Source organism: Haliaeetus albicilla, chromosome 10 (genome assembly GCF_947461875.1).
Source record: "Haliaeetus albicilla chromosome 10, bHalAlb1.1, whole genome shotgun sequence".
In the NCBI taxonomy this organism is placed as follows: Eukaryota; Metazoa; Chordata; class Aves; order Accipitriformes; family Accipitridae; genus Haliaeetus; species Haliaeetus albicilla.
This window is the reverse complement of record NC_091492.1, coordinates 34791533-34807716: the sequence shown is the minus strand read 5'-3', so window position 1 is coordinate 34807716 and position 16184 is coordinate 34791533. Positions and strand designations below refer to the sequence as shown.

At 45.2% G+C, this 16184-nt stretch overlaps 1 protein-coding gene across 5 annotated transcripts in view; it reads right to left on the bottom strand.

Moving 5' to 3' along the window:
• The window catches only part of ULK1 (unc-51 like autophagy activating kinase 1), an 85889-nt gene that overhangs the window by 13848 nt on the left and 55857 nt on the right, over positions 1–16184 (bottom strand). For 2 of the 5 annotated variants that reach the window (XM_069794930.1, XM_069794929.1), the window contains exons 14-23: positions 14619–14784; positions 12677–12737; positions 12248–12337; positions 8078–8203; positions 4291–4442; positions 3375–3458; positions 2534–2796; positions 1697–1881; positions 767–882; positions 42–185 (exon numbers count right to left, since the gene is read on the bottom strand). In XM_069794930.1, the coding sequence (XP_069651031.1) occupies positions 42–185; positions 767–882; positions 1697–1881; positions 2534–2796; positions 3375–3458; positions 4291–4442; positions 8078–8203; positions 12248–12337; positions 12677–12737; positions 14619–14784 (1387 nt within the window). The remainder of the gene's footprint in view (positions 1–41; positions 186–766; positions 883–1696; positions 1882–2533; positions 2797–3374; positions 3459–4290; positions 4443–8077; positions 8204–12247; positions 12338–12676; positions 12738–14618; positions 14785–16184) is intronic. The other 3 variants (XM_069794931.1, XM_069794934.1, XM_069794932.1) reach the window with 3 other exon arrangements.

The window sequence follows — 16184 nt, the reverse complement described above, 5'->3', positions numbered from 1 at the left end:
GCATTCCCACTGGAACAGGCAGGTAGGTATCAGCCCTTTACCTGAAAACATCCTGGTCCTCGTGGTCTGTGGGGGGGTTGTTCCACTGGGAGGGGATCCGACAGTAAAAATCACTGGGGATGGGCTGGCAGAGCCCCCAGCCCGGGCACCAGAGTGCAGGGTCCCTCCGTAAGCACCTGAGGGAGCTGGGGAGACAGTTGAAAGGTGCAGACTGGCATTACAGGAAAGTTACTGAGAGCATGGTGTGCCTCACCCAGCAGTTTTATGTTCCTGCAGACTCTCTTGGGAGACACTGGTTACCAGCACAGGCCAGCACTCCCTTTGGAGGCATCCCCCAAGAACACAACCAGGCCAGGCTGGCATGAACTACAGGACACGAGCCTGGGCAGCGTTACGCATTGCTGCAGCTGTTCTCCCCTCCGCGCTTCCCAACCTGCAAGCCCACCCTTGCAGAGCCATTCATATTCGAGCCGCCTAGCAGAAAGTCCCCACTTCCACACGTCACCACATTCAGAAGGGGCCAAAAGAGGAAGCCCTGCCTACAAAAATCACACCGCTAGCCAGCAACTACACAGCACGCGTAGCCCACAGACCTTCGAGCACTCCACAAAAGAAAGCAAACATCATTACACTCCTCACACACGGCAGTCACTTCCTTTGCCAAAAGCCATCAGAAAAGCAGCCTCCCATTTGCAGAAGGCATGTAGGCAAACTGTTTGCCCCAACCCAGGACATCCTGCCAGATCTGCCTGGCCTCCCCACCTACCTGCAATTTCCATTGGCTTCTCATTGTTCAGGCTGTCGTTGCTGCCAGCTTCTGAGATCTGTGCCCCAAAGGCTGCCTTCAGAAGCAGGTCAGTGAGCCTGCCTGTGCTCAGAGATCTAAAAAGAGGACATATAACATGATGCAGAAAATCAACAGGTGTTAATTTTTCAGCTAACTTCCACTCCAGTTTGTGCCATTCCTGGTCCACAACCACTTAACACTACAAAGCAAACAGTCTGAAGCTGAAATGACCACTCTTCCTCTTTCAACAGAACATCTGAAGCACCTCCTGCTACTTGTAGGAAGTATACAACTACCGTGACTAACTGCAGTAAATGCAAGCACTGACTACAGCATTATTACAACACAATTTTTCCTTGATGGAAGATACGGAAATTAATATCAGAGGACTCCTCCAGATCACTGGAGAAAGCTGCAGTCTGCAGAGAGGCATGTAAGAAAAACTTAACACTAACACACGAGTGACTTTGTATCCTGCAATGACAGTCAGCACGTGGCTTTCAAGCAGATCTCTGGTCGGAAGACCTGCGCCCACTGTTCGATGGACAAGGAACACCCATAACACCCTCTCATCCATGATAGGCACAGGCTCCACAAAGAACAAGGCATGCATCTGCATAATTGCAGGGAGACTCGTCTAATAACAAAATCCTGCATCCCCACTTGATGAAACCCTGGACACTAAACACAGTGTGAAGCTACGGACAATCTCTCACTTTGTAAAATCTAGGCCATGGCCTGCGCCTGTAGAGGAAGACCAAAAATCTGCATCATATCTGCTTGCAATCCAAAGGTGCTAGCAGATAACTACAGAACATTTAACATCAATGTTAGCTGGAGTTTGAAATTTGCCCCATCTGTCCTGTATTAGGGAATGAAGCACCACTGTATAAACAGGCTATAGCTCACCTGCCCTTGATCTCTTCCACAGGCCTCAATCCCAAGCCAGTTTGCTGGCAGTGGAAATGACCCATCTCCTTCAGATCTGGCAAGGTCTTGTTCCGTGTTGGAGTCATCATGACCCCCTGATGGGCCAAGAGGGTGAGGAGATTCTGGGAACTTGGGGTTTTGGGAAACTCAAATGGGGACACAGCCTAAGAAGAACAGAAAAAACAGAAACCTTTCTTTAAAAACAAAGGACGAAGGTTCCCCTCACCCTCCCATTTGTTTATCAAAATTAAATTGTATGCTTAACAACCTGCCTGAAATAAAGAGATAGAAATCCCACCCCACGCAGTTACTTGTCCCCAGTACCAGAAAGACTAAAACAAAAGGACAACAAGCTCTGCTGAAAATTTGTAGCAGCCTAACATAAGCAGAGAAAATGCTGTCACAGTGCCAGCTTTGCATGAGACACCAGGGCTGTCACCTGCTTAACTGTCTGCCGTCTCTGTTGGGGATTCCTGCTGGACACACACTTGCGTCACAAGCCGAGTTGCTGTGTGCAAACCAGCCCAGGCACTACAGTTCACTAATGCGCTTCTGACTAATCTGGGCAGCTCCTTTTCATTGCCTGTTTAAAACCCTGGACTCTGCTCAGATGGTGAACACTGCTACCAAGTGAGATCTGTCCACTAAGAACTAGGACACTACCTCATTTCACACAGATCACTAAACAGCCCTTGAAGAAAAGCGAACAAGCAGTGATAAATCCAGGTCAGAGTTATCTGATCATGCAGCGGTTCAGCCCCAGATAACCCAAAACATTGAACTGTGAGGAACCCAAAATCAGACTCCTTGACATACCTTTGTAGGGGAGCCCATTATAGTTGGCAAAGGGCTTCTCTGCATGAACTCAGACAGCTTCGGTGAGGATCGGAGCTGCCGGCAGTGCTGTAAGCCATGAATCTGCAGAGGCTGGCTGATTGGGGTATGACCGAAGTGAGCAACAAGAGGATCAGAGTGCTGCTTGGTTATCTTCTGCCTGCAGGAATGCAAATCTGACAGGTTGGGAGCACTGTGGAGCCGGGAGCCCATCCCTCGAGGAGAGTGTTCAGGCGCCGAGGAACCTGGAGAGCCCAGAGTGACAAACCACATCATTTCCTGGTTCTAACGCAAAAAGCCAGCCTGATCCCAGGATCCACTGCACAAACATCTCCAGATCAAAACCTTCAGTGGATGGCTAAGGATGGCACTCTGATCAGTGCCACAAAACTGCTAGGCCTGATCGGGTTTTGACTCTACAGGAAGAAGAGATATGAACAGGGAAACAAAAGTGTAGCTTCTTCCCTTCACTGCAGCCCTTACAGAGAAAGGGACTCTGACTGTCAGAGCTTAGCAGCAAGGAAATTACACATCAAGCAGGCCACTTGGCAGAGGGGGTTCTGAGATGCTTTTCCTTCACTCAATCCATTGATTTCAAAGTCCCCAGTTTCAAGTTTTTGCAACACAGGGTTTGTCAGCACTGGAAGACGCTGGCTGACGGGATGTGAATGGATCAACTCCAACTCCTACCAGCACACAGAAATCCTGGCTGGCCAAGCAGCAAGAGAAGCTGCTGAAGGAACATACCCAACCTTGAATGCCCTGAGACTATGGTTCTGGCCTTATCCATAAGAATAATGAAGGGAGGTAAGGACCAACGCACCAGCGACAGGAATCCTGCTTCTCACTTCTGCTCCAAGATTAGACGGGATAACAGTCTGGCTGGGCTGCTCTGGGATTGTTCCAACTTTGAGAGAACACAATAAAAAAAAGTTTATTTGGTATTAAGTTTCCATAGGCAATAACAACACTATGCACCATCTGTTTTATAGAAAGATGCTAGTTATCTCTTTCATCTTCTCAGCCCTAGCTGCATAGTGAAAATATCAACAAATCCTGTAAAAGGAGGAAAAAAACCTTCTGTCTGGTATTAGTTTAGCAAGTTTTAGTCTGACTTTGCAGTAATATTAATTCAGAGGAATAGAATATGAATATTCTGCACTTCCCCACCAGCAGAGTCTAATAAGTATAGGATTGGAGACACTAGGGTTATGGAATAGCTAATTGCATCAGAGTCTGTTTCTTTATAGAAAACAGCAAATTGCACCAGTTGCACACTGGGGTTTTTCTTATCCCTTTCCACTTGCATTGCTTGTTAACACCTGGATGCAGCTACCAAATATTCAGACAGCTACTTTTCAGTTTGAACAGTGAAGTTCAAGCCCTTCCAAAGCTGGTCAGAATTTTGCTCTGACAACAATTGGCTTATGTTTTTTCTCACCCCAGCCCAAGCCAGTAAAAAGATACTTTGCACTTACAGAAGCCCTCTTCAGAGGGCAGCAAAATGTTTGATGCAGACACCAAAACAAAGCTTGCCTCTCCTGGGGCTAATAGGTATTTTCCTCTCCATTTTACTGAGGCCAAAACACCTCTCAAATGATCTATTGAGAAGAGCCAGGGAGAACACAACAATCTGAATTCCCTATTACCTGGCAGCTACAACTGGTCACAACCTCCCTCTTTACAGTACAGAGGCACATGATTTTATTAGGGCAGCAACATGCCAGTTGACATCTTACCTTGTGGCGATGGCATAAACGGCTTGGCACCGCCAAAGGAGAGCTTTCTAGAGCTGGGCACAGATCCATGCTCTCCAGGATAAGGAGGGGAAGCACCAGTTTTAGGAAAACCAAGAGGACTTGTACTGCTAGACCTCCGGACCGTACCAGACCTTACAGAAAACAACAGCAGCACACATGTTACTCCAGGTGCCAGTAAAGAGGAGTAAGGAGAACAGTATCACCAGACACTCACAAACACACCCAGGTACTTCCACAGAAGTGGAGCTTCATGGCTGTTTATTCTGGATAAAAATCCCACTGTTCTAGGACTACATGAATACAGATTAAGATGATAATCTTTGTTCTCAAGAATTTCAATCCAAACAAAATTTTGCAAACCAAATAAAAAGAATGAACGAGATTAGTTTAGCTGTAAGCAGGAAAGCCTGTCATTTTTCAGAAGTCACTTTTAGATACTTTCAATCAATCCTGAACAAGACAGTTTCATATCTTGCCATGTTCAAGGTGTTTATTTTAGACAGTGTCTTCAGAACGCCCTGAGAGGGCTTTATTCAAGTGTCCCTCCTGTGCCGAGCTACTCACCTTTTTATCAAAGCAGCCATTTAGGCAAAAAGCTCCATGAGTGCAGGTTGTATGATGCGGAGGTAAGCTGTGCCAAAGGCACTGCTCTGCAACAGAGCTTTGACTCAAATCAGAAGCTACAGAGCAAAACAGAGCAGTGTGTGGCTGTCAGATCTGAAACAGTTCAGTACTACCCAGAGGAATTTCTCTTTGGGCTGGATAGTCAAAATTGCCTGGGCTCCGAACTCTGTTAACTCCTTGTGAAGCCTCACCTTAGGGAGTTAAAAGTAATTTGTACAGCCCACACATGCAGGAACCTCAAGAATTACCCAGCTGCTAAAATGAAACAGAAGAGGAAACTAGACTAGCAGGAAAGTGAGTACAGCCACACCACCACTCTGGAGAGAGATGGGATTATTGTAAATGAATTAATTATTTCTCAGTATTTTAATGTTTTCACCACTCGTTAAGAACACACAACCTAAATACTATTTACTGAAATGCCATTCTGCTTCTGCAGGCTCCTTCACCAAGATTCCTATTACACTCCTCTATATAAGAAAACAGTCTTTTCATCAAATCCTTCATTCTACTCCCAATTTGAACATTTTTTCCTTTGTTGAAAGAACATTAGTCTCAGCCAGTAGGTGGTTTTCTTGACAGAAATCAATGAATATGCTGAAAAAAACCCTCTGTGCTCAAGGCACTGAAAGATGCTATCACCAAGGTATCCTGCCTCCTCTCCCAGTGACGCTGCATTAAGCTGTCCATACATACCTGAACAGAAGGAGCAAAAGCGTCTGGGTTTCAGCACTGCAAGCAGGGCTAGCTACATTACCCAGGAATGGCAAAGCCATCCTGATGAAGTGTCAGACCTCTACTCAACAACACTGCTAGATGTATGTTTTACTTTATGCCATGTTTCAGAAAATAAATAAAAATAATTAAAAATAAATAAATAAAAATCTTTTTCAGTAGTTGAGGTATAAGAATTTGATCCGCCACCCCTCCACCCCCCTTTTTAATGTGTTACTACATTTCTCAGCTAAATGAATCCATACTATATTTGCATGCTTGGAAAAAAGGAAATCCTTTAGAATTTTAACCTAAAAATCACTTCTCTTCAGGTTGCTCCAGATTCAGAGGCCTAATGCTCATCAAGTGCCTGACCCTGAAGCTAAATGAATACACAACAAGGAAATGGCACACCTGGCAAGCTGAAAAGATACCTAGACATTTAGTGGCCGAAAGTATTGCTCATCCATGTTTTTAACTCTCCAGAATATAAGCCATCCAGAAGGCTGAATATTATCTATCAGGAACTTGCAGAAAAAAACACCAGCTGACTGCCGCGCTGAAAGATATGGAATGTCAAATGCCACCCTACAAGACATGGGATAAGCAAGCAAGCAGACGAGCAGGACAGGTGATGTGGCCAAAAGTACGCACACATAATTACCACCTCAGCAGGCAACATATCTACCCACAAACAAACTACATTACATAGGCATACACCAGCCAGTCAGATGACAGTGGTCAATTTTTCAGAGACAAGAGTGTACGTCAAGGTCTGCAGTCAAATGACTTGGCAAACATGATGAGGCACTTGGCTGTAATGACCTACTTGATACACCTGATGGAAAAGTGGAATCACACACTAAATGCTTGATGAAGATTTCTCCTTCTGTTCCTGAAGGGTGTCTACTGAATTTGCTGATTAGAGGAAGTGATGGTGAGAGATAAATATGGCTTCCTGGGGCAGCAAAAAAACAACACTGAACGCCAGAGATTCTGAGAAGATGCTAAAAGCAGAGTGTGAATCATCCTGATTGTGTCCATTCCTCGAGTTCCTCTGCAGGGACAATGCCAATCTCATCATTACACAGTGGTGACTAAAAGGAGCAAAACATGACAGTTTGATCCCTGACTGGTAGCTGCAGGCTGTGAACCTGAACTCAGCAGCCCGTCACCAGGCTTGGGGTAGGCACAGCATGCCTACGTGCATCCTCTGCACCTTCTCCAGAGCTCTCACTTTACACGCCACATGGATAACTAGGACTCTTTTTTGAGTTCCAACACTAACATGGTCCACAAGTTTTGCTGTAAAAAATAAAAAGCATGTAGGAAACAGAAAGGAGTCTACCACAAAACCTGCCACACGCTTGAAGAAGTGAACATAAAATAGTATTAAAGTAACACTGGCACAAAACAATCTCTCTGCTGATCCTTTATTACTATCAACATATTGTGTCTCTGCTTATGGGTCCACTGTGAATAAGCTTTATCCTGAATTAGGCTGGCTGAAGCCCAAACTTAGGCTGACATAGGTATTACCCTACTTCTGAAATCTAAACTTAAACTAATCCAGATGCCAAAGCAAGTCATCCAAAAAAAGACACAACACCTCACAGACACTTCTGTTTGAATGCCCCTGCTGTACAAACTCTTTAAGATCCTGTATGAGTCTCCTTCCAACCAGTCTACAACCTGGGCTGCTGCTGTCAACCCAGATTTCAAACCTGTAAGAACCAGAAATTATACGTGAGAAGAGACAGAAGCCCTATGTGTCTTGGATATACAAGGCAGTACCACTGAACTCAGAAGGTCAGCTGTACGGCTGAAGGCTGGCATCCAGGTCTTCCTGATGGCCTTCAGAAAACATGCTCTGCCTCACAGGCATAAATTGCTCATGATTTAATCACTCCCGGCTGCATAACCACATTAATATGCAACTCATGTAAGACACATCATCTATGGTATGACTAGCCACAGGAACTAATTAAGGTAAAGTCAGGTAAGTTTTGCAGCCCCATCCATTTTAGTTGTTTATCTCAACTTTTTCCCTTTATAAAGGCATCCGACAGATGGATGGTTCTCTGCTTGGACACCCAAACCACAGCTGGCATGGGAAAAGCCATCAGACTCAAAGGGGCTCAGCCTGCACTGAAAGTTGACAGGACCTGTCTCGCGTACGTGCACACAGATAAAATTTACAGAACTTGGTAACAAAATAAACCTCAACATCACTACAAAAGTACCCCAAAACTATGTTACTACATAACACCACGCTGGCTCTCTACAGCAAGGAGGAGAGCCCATCACAGAGGGAAATTTTTAGAGGTACAGAGAACAAACTGTGAAACAGTTTGTTTTACAGCCCTCGAGCTGTAATACAGGAGCCCCTGCACTGATGTTGCCCCATCCTCCCAGCCCCAGCACTTACCGCGGAGAGGCGTATTGATTGGGAGACTGCAGGTTCTGCTCAATCCGCCGGTAGTTATGAATTTGCGTTGGGACCGGAATGGGCACAGAGTGTCCGTACTTGCTGCTAGAAAATTGACCTGGCCGGCTGTTGAAAGGAGACACACAAAGAAAGCCTCTTGTAAGGGGTGGGCCGTCAACTAGGTAATTGGAGTTTTTATCTTCATAAAGCAACCGTTCACAGGGAGCGTCCCCTTGGCTGCTCTTGGGTTGTGGGTTTATACTGGGAGGTAGTTCAAAGTCATATCAAAGGGAAGTGGCATCACACATCTCCTGAAAACAGGCACCTTTCTTCCAGCACGATTCCCACCCACAGACTGAAGTTAAAACATACACCCAAGCGCACCACTCCCTCCAGGAAAATTGGATCCCTACTATTTCAGGCCACAACTGGCCTAGTTTCCAACAGCTCAGATCCACAGCCAAAGAGCACATCATTGAACAGGGGCTAAACATTCGTGGCTCACAAAGGATACCAGCAAAGATTTTGCTGCCAAGAGCTACTTGCAATTCATGCAGAGGCATTGCTGGAGCAATGGCATCTCCGTGAAAGTCTCAGCACGCCAGGAAGAGAATACAAACTTGCGCTCTATATCAGAGTATTTGCAAGTTAACTACAGGGTGGAGAAGGCAATTCGGGACAGAATAAATTTGGGGGACAGAAGCTGGTATCTATATACTCATCGAGGTCAGCTAGAATGTCACACAGACAAAATGGGACAGGCCCATTCTGCAAACTTCAGACTTCTTTCTAGTTCCATCCAAGCAGGTTAATCAGCTCACGTCTGCTATCTATTCCCCCGGGTGACAGTTTCCCCTGTTACACTTAGCCTGTACACCACACCCCACAAACCACGTTATACAAAAACCATGCAAACACGACATTTAACTAAGTAGCCGCCTGAAGTATTTTCCCAAAGGCTCCAGAATTCTAGGATTAATTGCCATGGCAATGCTATTTACAACTGCCAACACCAATTGCAGGGACGTTGCACAACTACAGAAAGATCTTATTGGTAATGAAGGCTTCTGCAGTCTTCTTGTTGTCAGTCAAGGATGCACGCCTGGATCTGCCCCTGAGAAGCAGAAAGTATCACTTCTTTGGGTCTAACACTTGGAGTGGAAGTGTTTTACATAAGATGAAAGGAGATGCTTAATTCAGCAAGAACGTACATTTTGCACAGGGGAAGAGAGAAGAGTTTGTGTCTTATTTGGCAAAGCATCCCATTACCAGAATTTCTTTTTTGGGGAAGGTCAGCAGTACTCTGTAGTTTATGGTCACAGTGTTGAACAAAGCTGAACTCCAGGAACGTGTCCGCAGATCTCCACACTGTGTACATGAAGACGCTCTTCCATCACAACAGAGCCAAATAACTGTAAAAGATCTTTCATAAAGGCTGAAAGATCACAACATGATTCCAATTTCTTCATTCCTCTCTCAAGATGTCTACTAATTTTTTAAGTTCTATATATTCCTCCTTATTTTTGCCACCAAGAGAACAGACTTTTAATCTGATGTCTGTCTCTAAAAGGCAGCATGGAAGCCTTGATTCTTCATTGACATACAATAAAATAAAGACATTCAAGGTTTCTGATTGCGCAGTGAAAAGGTGAGGCTTTGGTGTCTCTGCCTTCCATCAGTGTAAGACACGGAGTCAGACAAAGCAAACAGAGCTTTAACCAAGAAATCTGAGGGTTAACATCAAACTTTTTACATATCCCGATTTTCAACATACGTTTCAAACACTATCTCTTCAATCTGGCCAAAATCCTTTGGGGGAAAAGAATTTATCTGGTAAAATGATCCCCCCTCTCTCCAAGAGTTATAGCAAGTCCTTATAGGAGCCAGGTTTCTCCATAAGGTGCATGTTGCAAAAGAAAGCATCCAAATGAGGTGACATACACTAAACATGCTAACTGGCTTCAAGCCTTAAAGACTACGATTGACCACAAATTTGCAAAGATCAAGAGATAAAGCTGGGACATGGAGTTTAGTTACTTGGCAGTAATTAAAAGCTCTTTGAAAATGGTATTAAATCCATTGCTGTGGGATACATCCAAGGAAGTACTTTTCATTAGACTTATTAAGCATCATCAAGGGAAAAAAAAAAAACCCAACTGACAGCATCTTTTAATTCTGCCTAGTCCTTATACTCTTAGTTAAAAACAAGGAGAACTGCTCTAGAGTACACCATGACATCCCGAGGAAAACCCACTGCTGGCCACTCTAAAATAGCCTTTGCTTTCTGTCCTAGTTGGACTGCATCCAGCATTGCTTGCTAGCCTAGAGCCACACATGAAAGGGAGAACTGATGCTTCCGAGTGAGCAAAGACAGAGAGAAAATCAGGAGCCCTCCTCTGCACCAGTGAAGCCAGGTGCTGAACCAGTGGGCCTCATGACATCTACAGTGAAGGGCACCGAAACCCATGTGAATTGTAAGGGCATACCTGGGTGGCACCAGTTCAAAGCACTTTCAGGGGACAGATCAAAGATAATGCTTTACACTCTGGATTCAGAGTGACTGCTCCAATCTTTCATTACTTATGTCTTATTCCCCATCCTGGACAGGGTAGGAAGTAACTTTTCAGTGTTTCTTCAAAGCAGATAGAAAAGTGAGAAGTAGCACTAGAGGGTTTGGCATCTGCTCCACAGAAGCTGCTGGGAATGAGCAGGAAAGAAAGCGAGAGCAGAAACATGTTTAAATCATAGCCGCTGACATTGACTTGCCGCCTTGTGATCCAGCAGAATACAGTGAGGCCAGTTTGGTGAAGACAGCAGCGAACAGTGAAAAGTAGGCAGCATTTGTAGTCAACTTCCATGAATTTCCACTCACTGCTGTCCAGAAACAAGGCCAAATCCTTTAATAAAGACTGATCCCCAGAATGCAAAGGAATCAGTTAAGGAATAAGCTGTTAAAAAGCTTAGCGGGCAATGGCATAAGAAGCCTCATGCAATTAAACTCCACACTGCAGTACATGCTTGCCAATTAATCTCATCACGTCAGCAAGGCTTTGAGCTATATTCTTCTCCTTTAAATTTGTATGCTTTGAGGCTATGTTTTGTCATTTTCTAGGCTCTGTTTATGTGACAAGTGTGTTCAACACATAGCCTGGGACTAGATTTTCTTCTTAAGAAAGATTTGAGAGTCATCCATCTTCCAGTGTGAAATCCCCTTCAACTGTTCTCCCCCAACAGGTGCCATATTGACGGAATAGAAGATAAAAGCTGTCCTGCTTCCCCAGTAGGCAAGAATGAGATGGGAAGCAAGACCACCAAGCTCCCTGTAAGCTAAACACGTACCATAAAGCTTCAAGCTCTAGAGTCAATGGGACCACCTTCCATAGACCGTTAACGTCTCCTGAACATAAATGTGTCTGAAGGCACTGGCAGTACTGGGCAGCTGTCACTTACGACATTTCTGAACACCAAAGCTAAGTTTGTAGCAACTGGTTTAGTTGGAACTAAACCTGTGACCATGCCTGTTTGCACTTGTTACTCCTACTGCACCCTCTGTTACTAAACAGGGCCCATATAGCAGCATTACTTTACACAGACATAGTGCAACGAGCTGTTCAGCGCTTCAGGCAACTGCAAACAACTAAGTAGGCCCAGATCTGTCCTTCAACAGCAAGGAGAGATGAGCAACACTCCTCCACATTTGCCCTCCTACCCCTTGCCCAGTAATTCGAGCCCATAGTAGTTTCAGCCTTGGCTGAAGTTTTGTACTCTAATTCACTGCATGAATTTAGAAGCAAGGGTCTTTAGCTGGAATACTCACCGCCTCTGCAGGCTGAGCACAGAGGGGATGAGTAGCACATACGTGCCAGTGGAGTACATTTACTTTCTGCTTGAGAATAATCCCTGGCCCTCCAGGGATCAGAGTTAATTCCAGCTCTACTGCATTCTCTTCTGGCCCCTCCTGAGGGCCAGAAGGAGAGACAAGCTCTATAGTTGGGACTGATCAGTGCCCACGGCTGGGGAGTTCCTCTTGGGTGTTTCTTGTTACCCTTTAATTAAAGGAGATACGCGGATCTTGCCCAGCACACCAACATCTGTAAAATCCCCTTGTGGAAGCCAATGGGTGTTCAATTAATCAACGTTTCATAGTCACCACTGAACAGTCTTTCTTACCTAGATGGGCTAGGAGAACTGCTGTACGGGGGTGAAGGAGATGGTGTCCTTCCCTGGCTTTCCAAGCCTGCTGAAGTCACCAGAGAACTCCTGAAGAATGATAGAAAGAACCCAGTGGTTAGAGCCTGGGAACCAACCCTGCTCCTCCCCTACAAAGCATAGCAACAGAGCTGTCTCTGCCAGCACCCTCTGGCCAGCTGAGTCTAGTCGTGGGAGCCCTGGGGACTGTCATGCTGCCCGACATACACTCTGGTATTCAGGTGCCACTTGCTGATCAAACTGAAAATGGTCAGAACCAGGCAGGTGACAGTTATCTTTGAAACAAAAGTTCCCATCAACATTTTTCCTCCCATCCACCAGAACCCAAAAGTCTCTAATGCAGAGTACGCTCCAGCGGCTAAGCCATCTCAGTTGCCTTGGTGGTCTTACCCGCTGTACATCAGGCTGTCTTGGATTGGTTTCCCTCCTGCAGCCTCAGCAGTTAAATCACCTGAGGAATAAGGAAGTGCGGAAACAGATTAATTCGAGATAATTTTCTTAAAAATCTTTATATAATTGGAGCAACTGAGATTTTGGGGTAGAATTTCCTGCTCCTCCAAGACCTGCTGAGTTGCTTCTGAAGTCAGTGTTTTGCAAAATACATGTGGGCTGAAGCTGATGTGGATGCTGCTAATCCTTTGTGCTGGTTTTGGCTGGGATAGAGTTAATTTTCTTCATAGTAGCTACTATGGGGCTATGTTTTGGATTTGTGCTGAAAACAGTGTTGATAGCAGTGTTGATGTTTTTGTTGAGCAGTGCTTACACAGAGCCAAGGCCTCTTCTGCTCCTCACCCTACCAGCGAGCAGCTGAGGGGGCACAGGGAGTTGGGAGGGGACACAGCTGGGACAGCTGACCCCAACTGACCCAAGGGATAGTCATACCATCCCATATGGCATCATGCTCAGTATATAAAGCTGGGAGAAGAAGAGGGAAGGGGGGACATTCAGAGTTATGGCATTTGTCTTCCCAAGTCACCGTTACGTGTGATGGATCCCTGCTTTCCTGGGGATGCCTGAACACCTGCTTGCCCATGGGAAGTGGTGAATGAATTCCTTGTTTTGTTTTGCTTGCGTGGGTGGTTTTTGCATTACCTATTAAGCTGTCTTTTTCTCAGCCCACGAGTTTTCTCACTTTTACCCTTCTGATTCTCTCCCCCATCCCACTGTGAGGGAGGTGAGTGAACAGCTGAGTGGTGCTTAGCTGCCGGCTGGGGTTAAACCACAACATCCTTATACCCTGAAGTTTTGGAAATTTTAGGCTGAAAGGCACTCCTTTTGGAAAGGGAACCAAAACCTGACAGAGTCATTTGGGGCAACAGGTATATGCCCACTTGGTGCAAGCAATTAGCTGCTGTGTAAAGACAGTGGCATATGTTGCACGTAGGGCTTTGAAACATCTGTGTCCTAAGTGGCAAAAATCCAGGGCAGCCAAATGAGCCAGCAGCTCAGTACACAGCATAGGGGAGTTTGTGCCTTTGCCGTAATGCCTGAACACTGGAAACATGACTAGCACAAGACAAGTGTATACTGGTCCCACTGCTGTTCCCAGGAAAAATACAAGCAATGCTGAGCTCTTCCTTATCGTAAGGATTGCACAGCAGAGACCATTCACAGATTCCAGTTCTACCCCTCCAAATTGCTGTTTTAATACAAGTAGTGCAACTGTGAAAGGAGGAATCACAGCATTTATCACCAAGTCCCAACTCAGCAAAGCATCATATACATGGTCAAGGTTGAACAACATCCTTCTGTTGGTCAAGTAAGGACTTGTGCATGGACATACTTAGGCATGTGGCTGAACTGGGCCCCTGGCCTCTATGTACCTATATATTTTCAAGCAATTCCTATCAAAGTGTAAACACATAGAGGTGCTAAAATGAAATTTAAGATGTTTGAAGAAAAATCCAACATCTTTCAGTTTTTCTCAGGGATTTTTTTCAAGTGTAAAATCCAGCTTGCTAGCTGAAATCCTGTCTTGGACTGTGATGCTGAGTGAAACTGAAGACAGGATGACATGGGAACAGCTTCTGTGAGAGAAAGACGTATTCCTGTGAGCCTACTTATCTTCTTTTCCAGTTGGATTTCCAGGTTCAATCTCTTATTGAGGTCCCTGAGTAATCTTTACTCTCAAATCCAACTTTGAAGGTAATTACAAAACATCCTATGAAACTCGCCAGTGAGACAGATGTCTCTTCCAGCTTGAGAACAAAACCACTCCTGTTATTCAGTCAAAACAGACAGGTTTAATCACTCTTTCAACTTTCTAGTAACTATCCTTAACATCCACAGCCCCCTCTACTTAGAATATCTGCCTTTCCAGAAACCACCTTACTTGAGAACTGTGCTGGGACCATAACGAAGTCATCTGTGTCACAGGACGAATTCTTACTGCTGCTTCCAGCAGAATCCTTAGATCCATGCAGAAAGCCGGGGGAATCCTGGGTAGGAGATGCCAGCGCCTTCTCCTGCAGCTGCTGCTGCATCTCTCCAAGGGACTGCTAATTCAAGAAGAAAATAAACACTAGCTTCAGCACAGCTACTTCAGCATTCTGCTCGACCCTTTAAACTGAGCTGTACAAGGCTACAAACAACATTTTGCTGATAAATCAGGGCTGATAGTTTGCCAGAAGCAGCTGTTTAGTTTACTGAAAAGGAAGAACCTTTTATGTCCGTGTCAGAACAGTGCATCTTTTGTTACACAAAACATACTACCAGCATGTCTGATGCTCCCCAGATAAGAAAAATTCACTTGAGGTATTGCATCCCTCTGCTAAGGCTTTCTGGATCAACCACGCATTTTCCACCAATTCAATTTAGTATGGCTGTGAAACAGAGAAGAGCCTTTAGAGATAGTTTTGGTTGTTCTTTTGGGTTATGTTTTTTTTGTTTCGTTGTTAAACATTAAACATCTAGTCTCCACTCAGGCTTTTGCAGTAAGCAGCACCCAGAAAAACATACGTAAGTGTCCCTGCACTTTCAGGACAACTCTGTTTTGCTGTAGTGCTAATAAGGAGTTAAAGAAAGGCCTGAAGGAGGCTAAGCATTCAGTAGATGAACACCTCACAGCCATCAGAGGCAGGACAGACCCTAAAAAGTCCCATTTTTCTGCTTCCTTCAGCCAAATGATGAATAGCCCCACAATCCTCATGTTTTGCAGACAGATGGAGGAGGCCAGATGCTTTAAGAAAGCTTTAAGACAGCTGAACTGCCCACGGAGTAGATCACAGTCTTTATCCTAATGCATTTTTAGGCTGAGAAAGACTCGAATCAGCTTTCACTTGGGCCATATTAAGGCCTTGCTCACCCTCCAAAGATTCTCCTGCTGTACCAGTGGGGACTCTTTCTCACTGTACACGCAGTACATACAAGCAGAAGGAATTTTCCAGCTGTCAAAGTTGTCTCTCTTCCACGCAACTTGCTAGCTCTGCCCTGCAGACATGGCATTTTTCACATGCTGGACCAGTACACCTCCACCAGTAAAGCTTCAAAATGCAAAGTAGGACCAGTGCAGTACACTTCTAACATGGTACTCACTCCTGGTCTGGCAGCAAGTCTGTACCATCCCCAAGCTTCCCAAACCAGGAAAGCTCAGGGGAGAGAGTCTGCTTTTCACACCGTCTACCCATTCCTGGAGTCTTACGATCAGGAGGGCCTCAGCCTACTTAGGGCTGCAGAAGGGAAGAAGCTGTCAGGGATACAGTTAAACAACATTCAGAGGAGAGCAGACCTCTCCCCTCTGCCAGCCCACATCATGAGCACCTACATCAACTTCTGATAGTGCCTCTCACCCTTTCTCACACTAGGTTCAGACACCTTGGTCCAGGGAAACTCAAAAGAACAAAGCAAAAAAAGCAGTAATACCAGGGAAGAAAAAATTCAGTTCTTCTCCCTTCCTTAC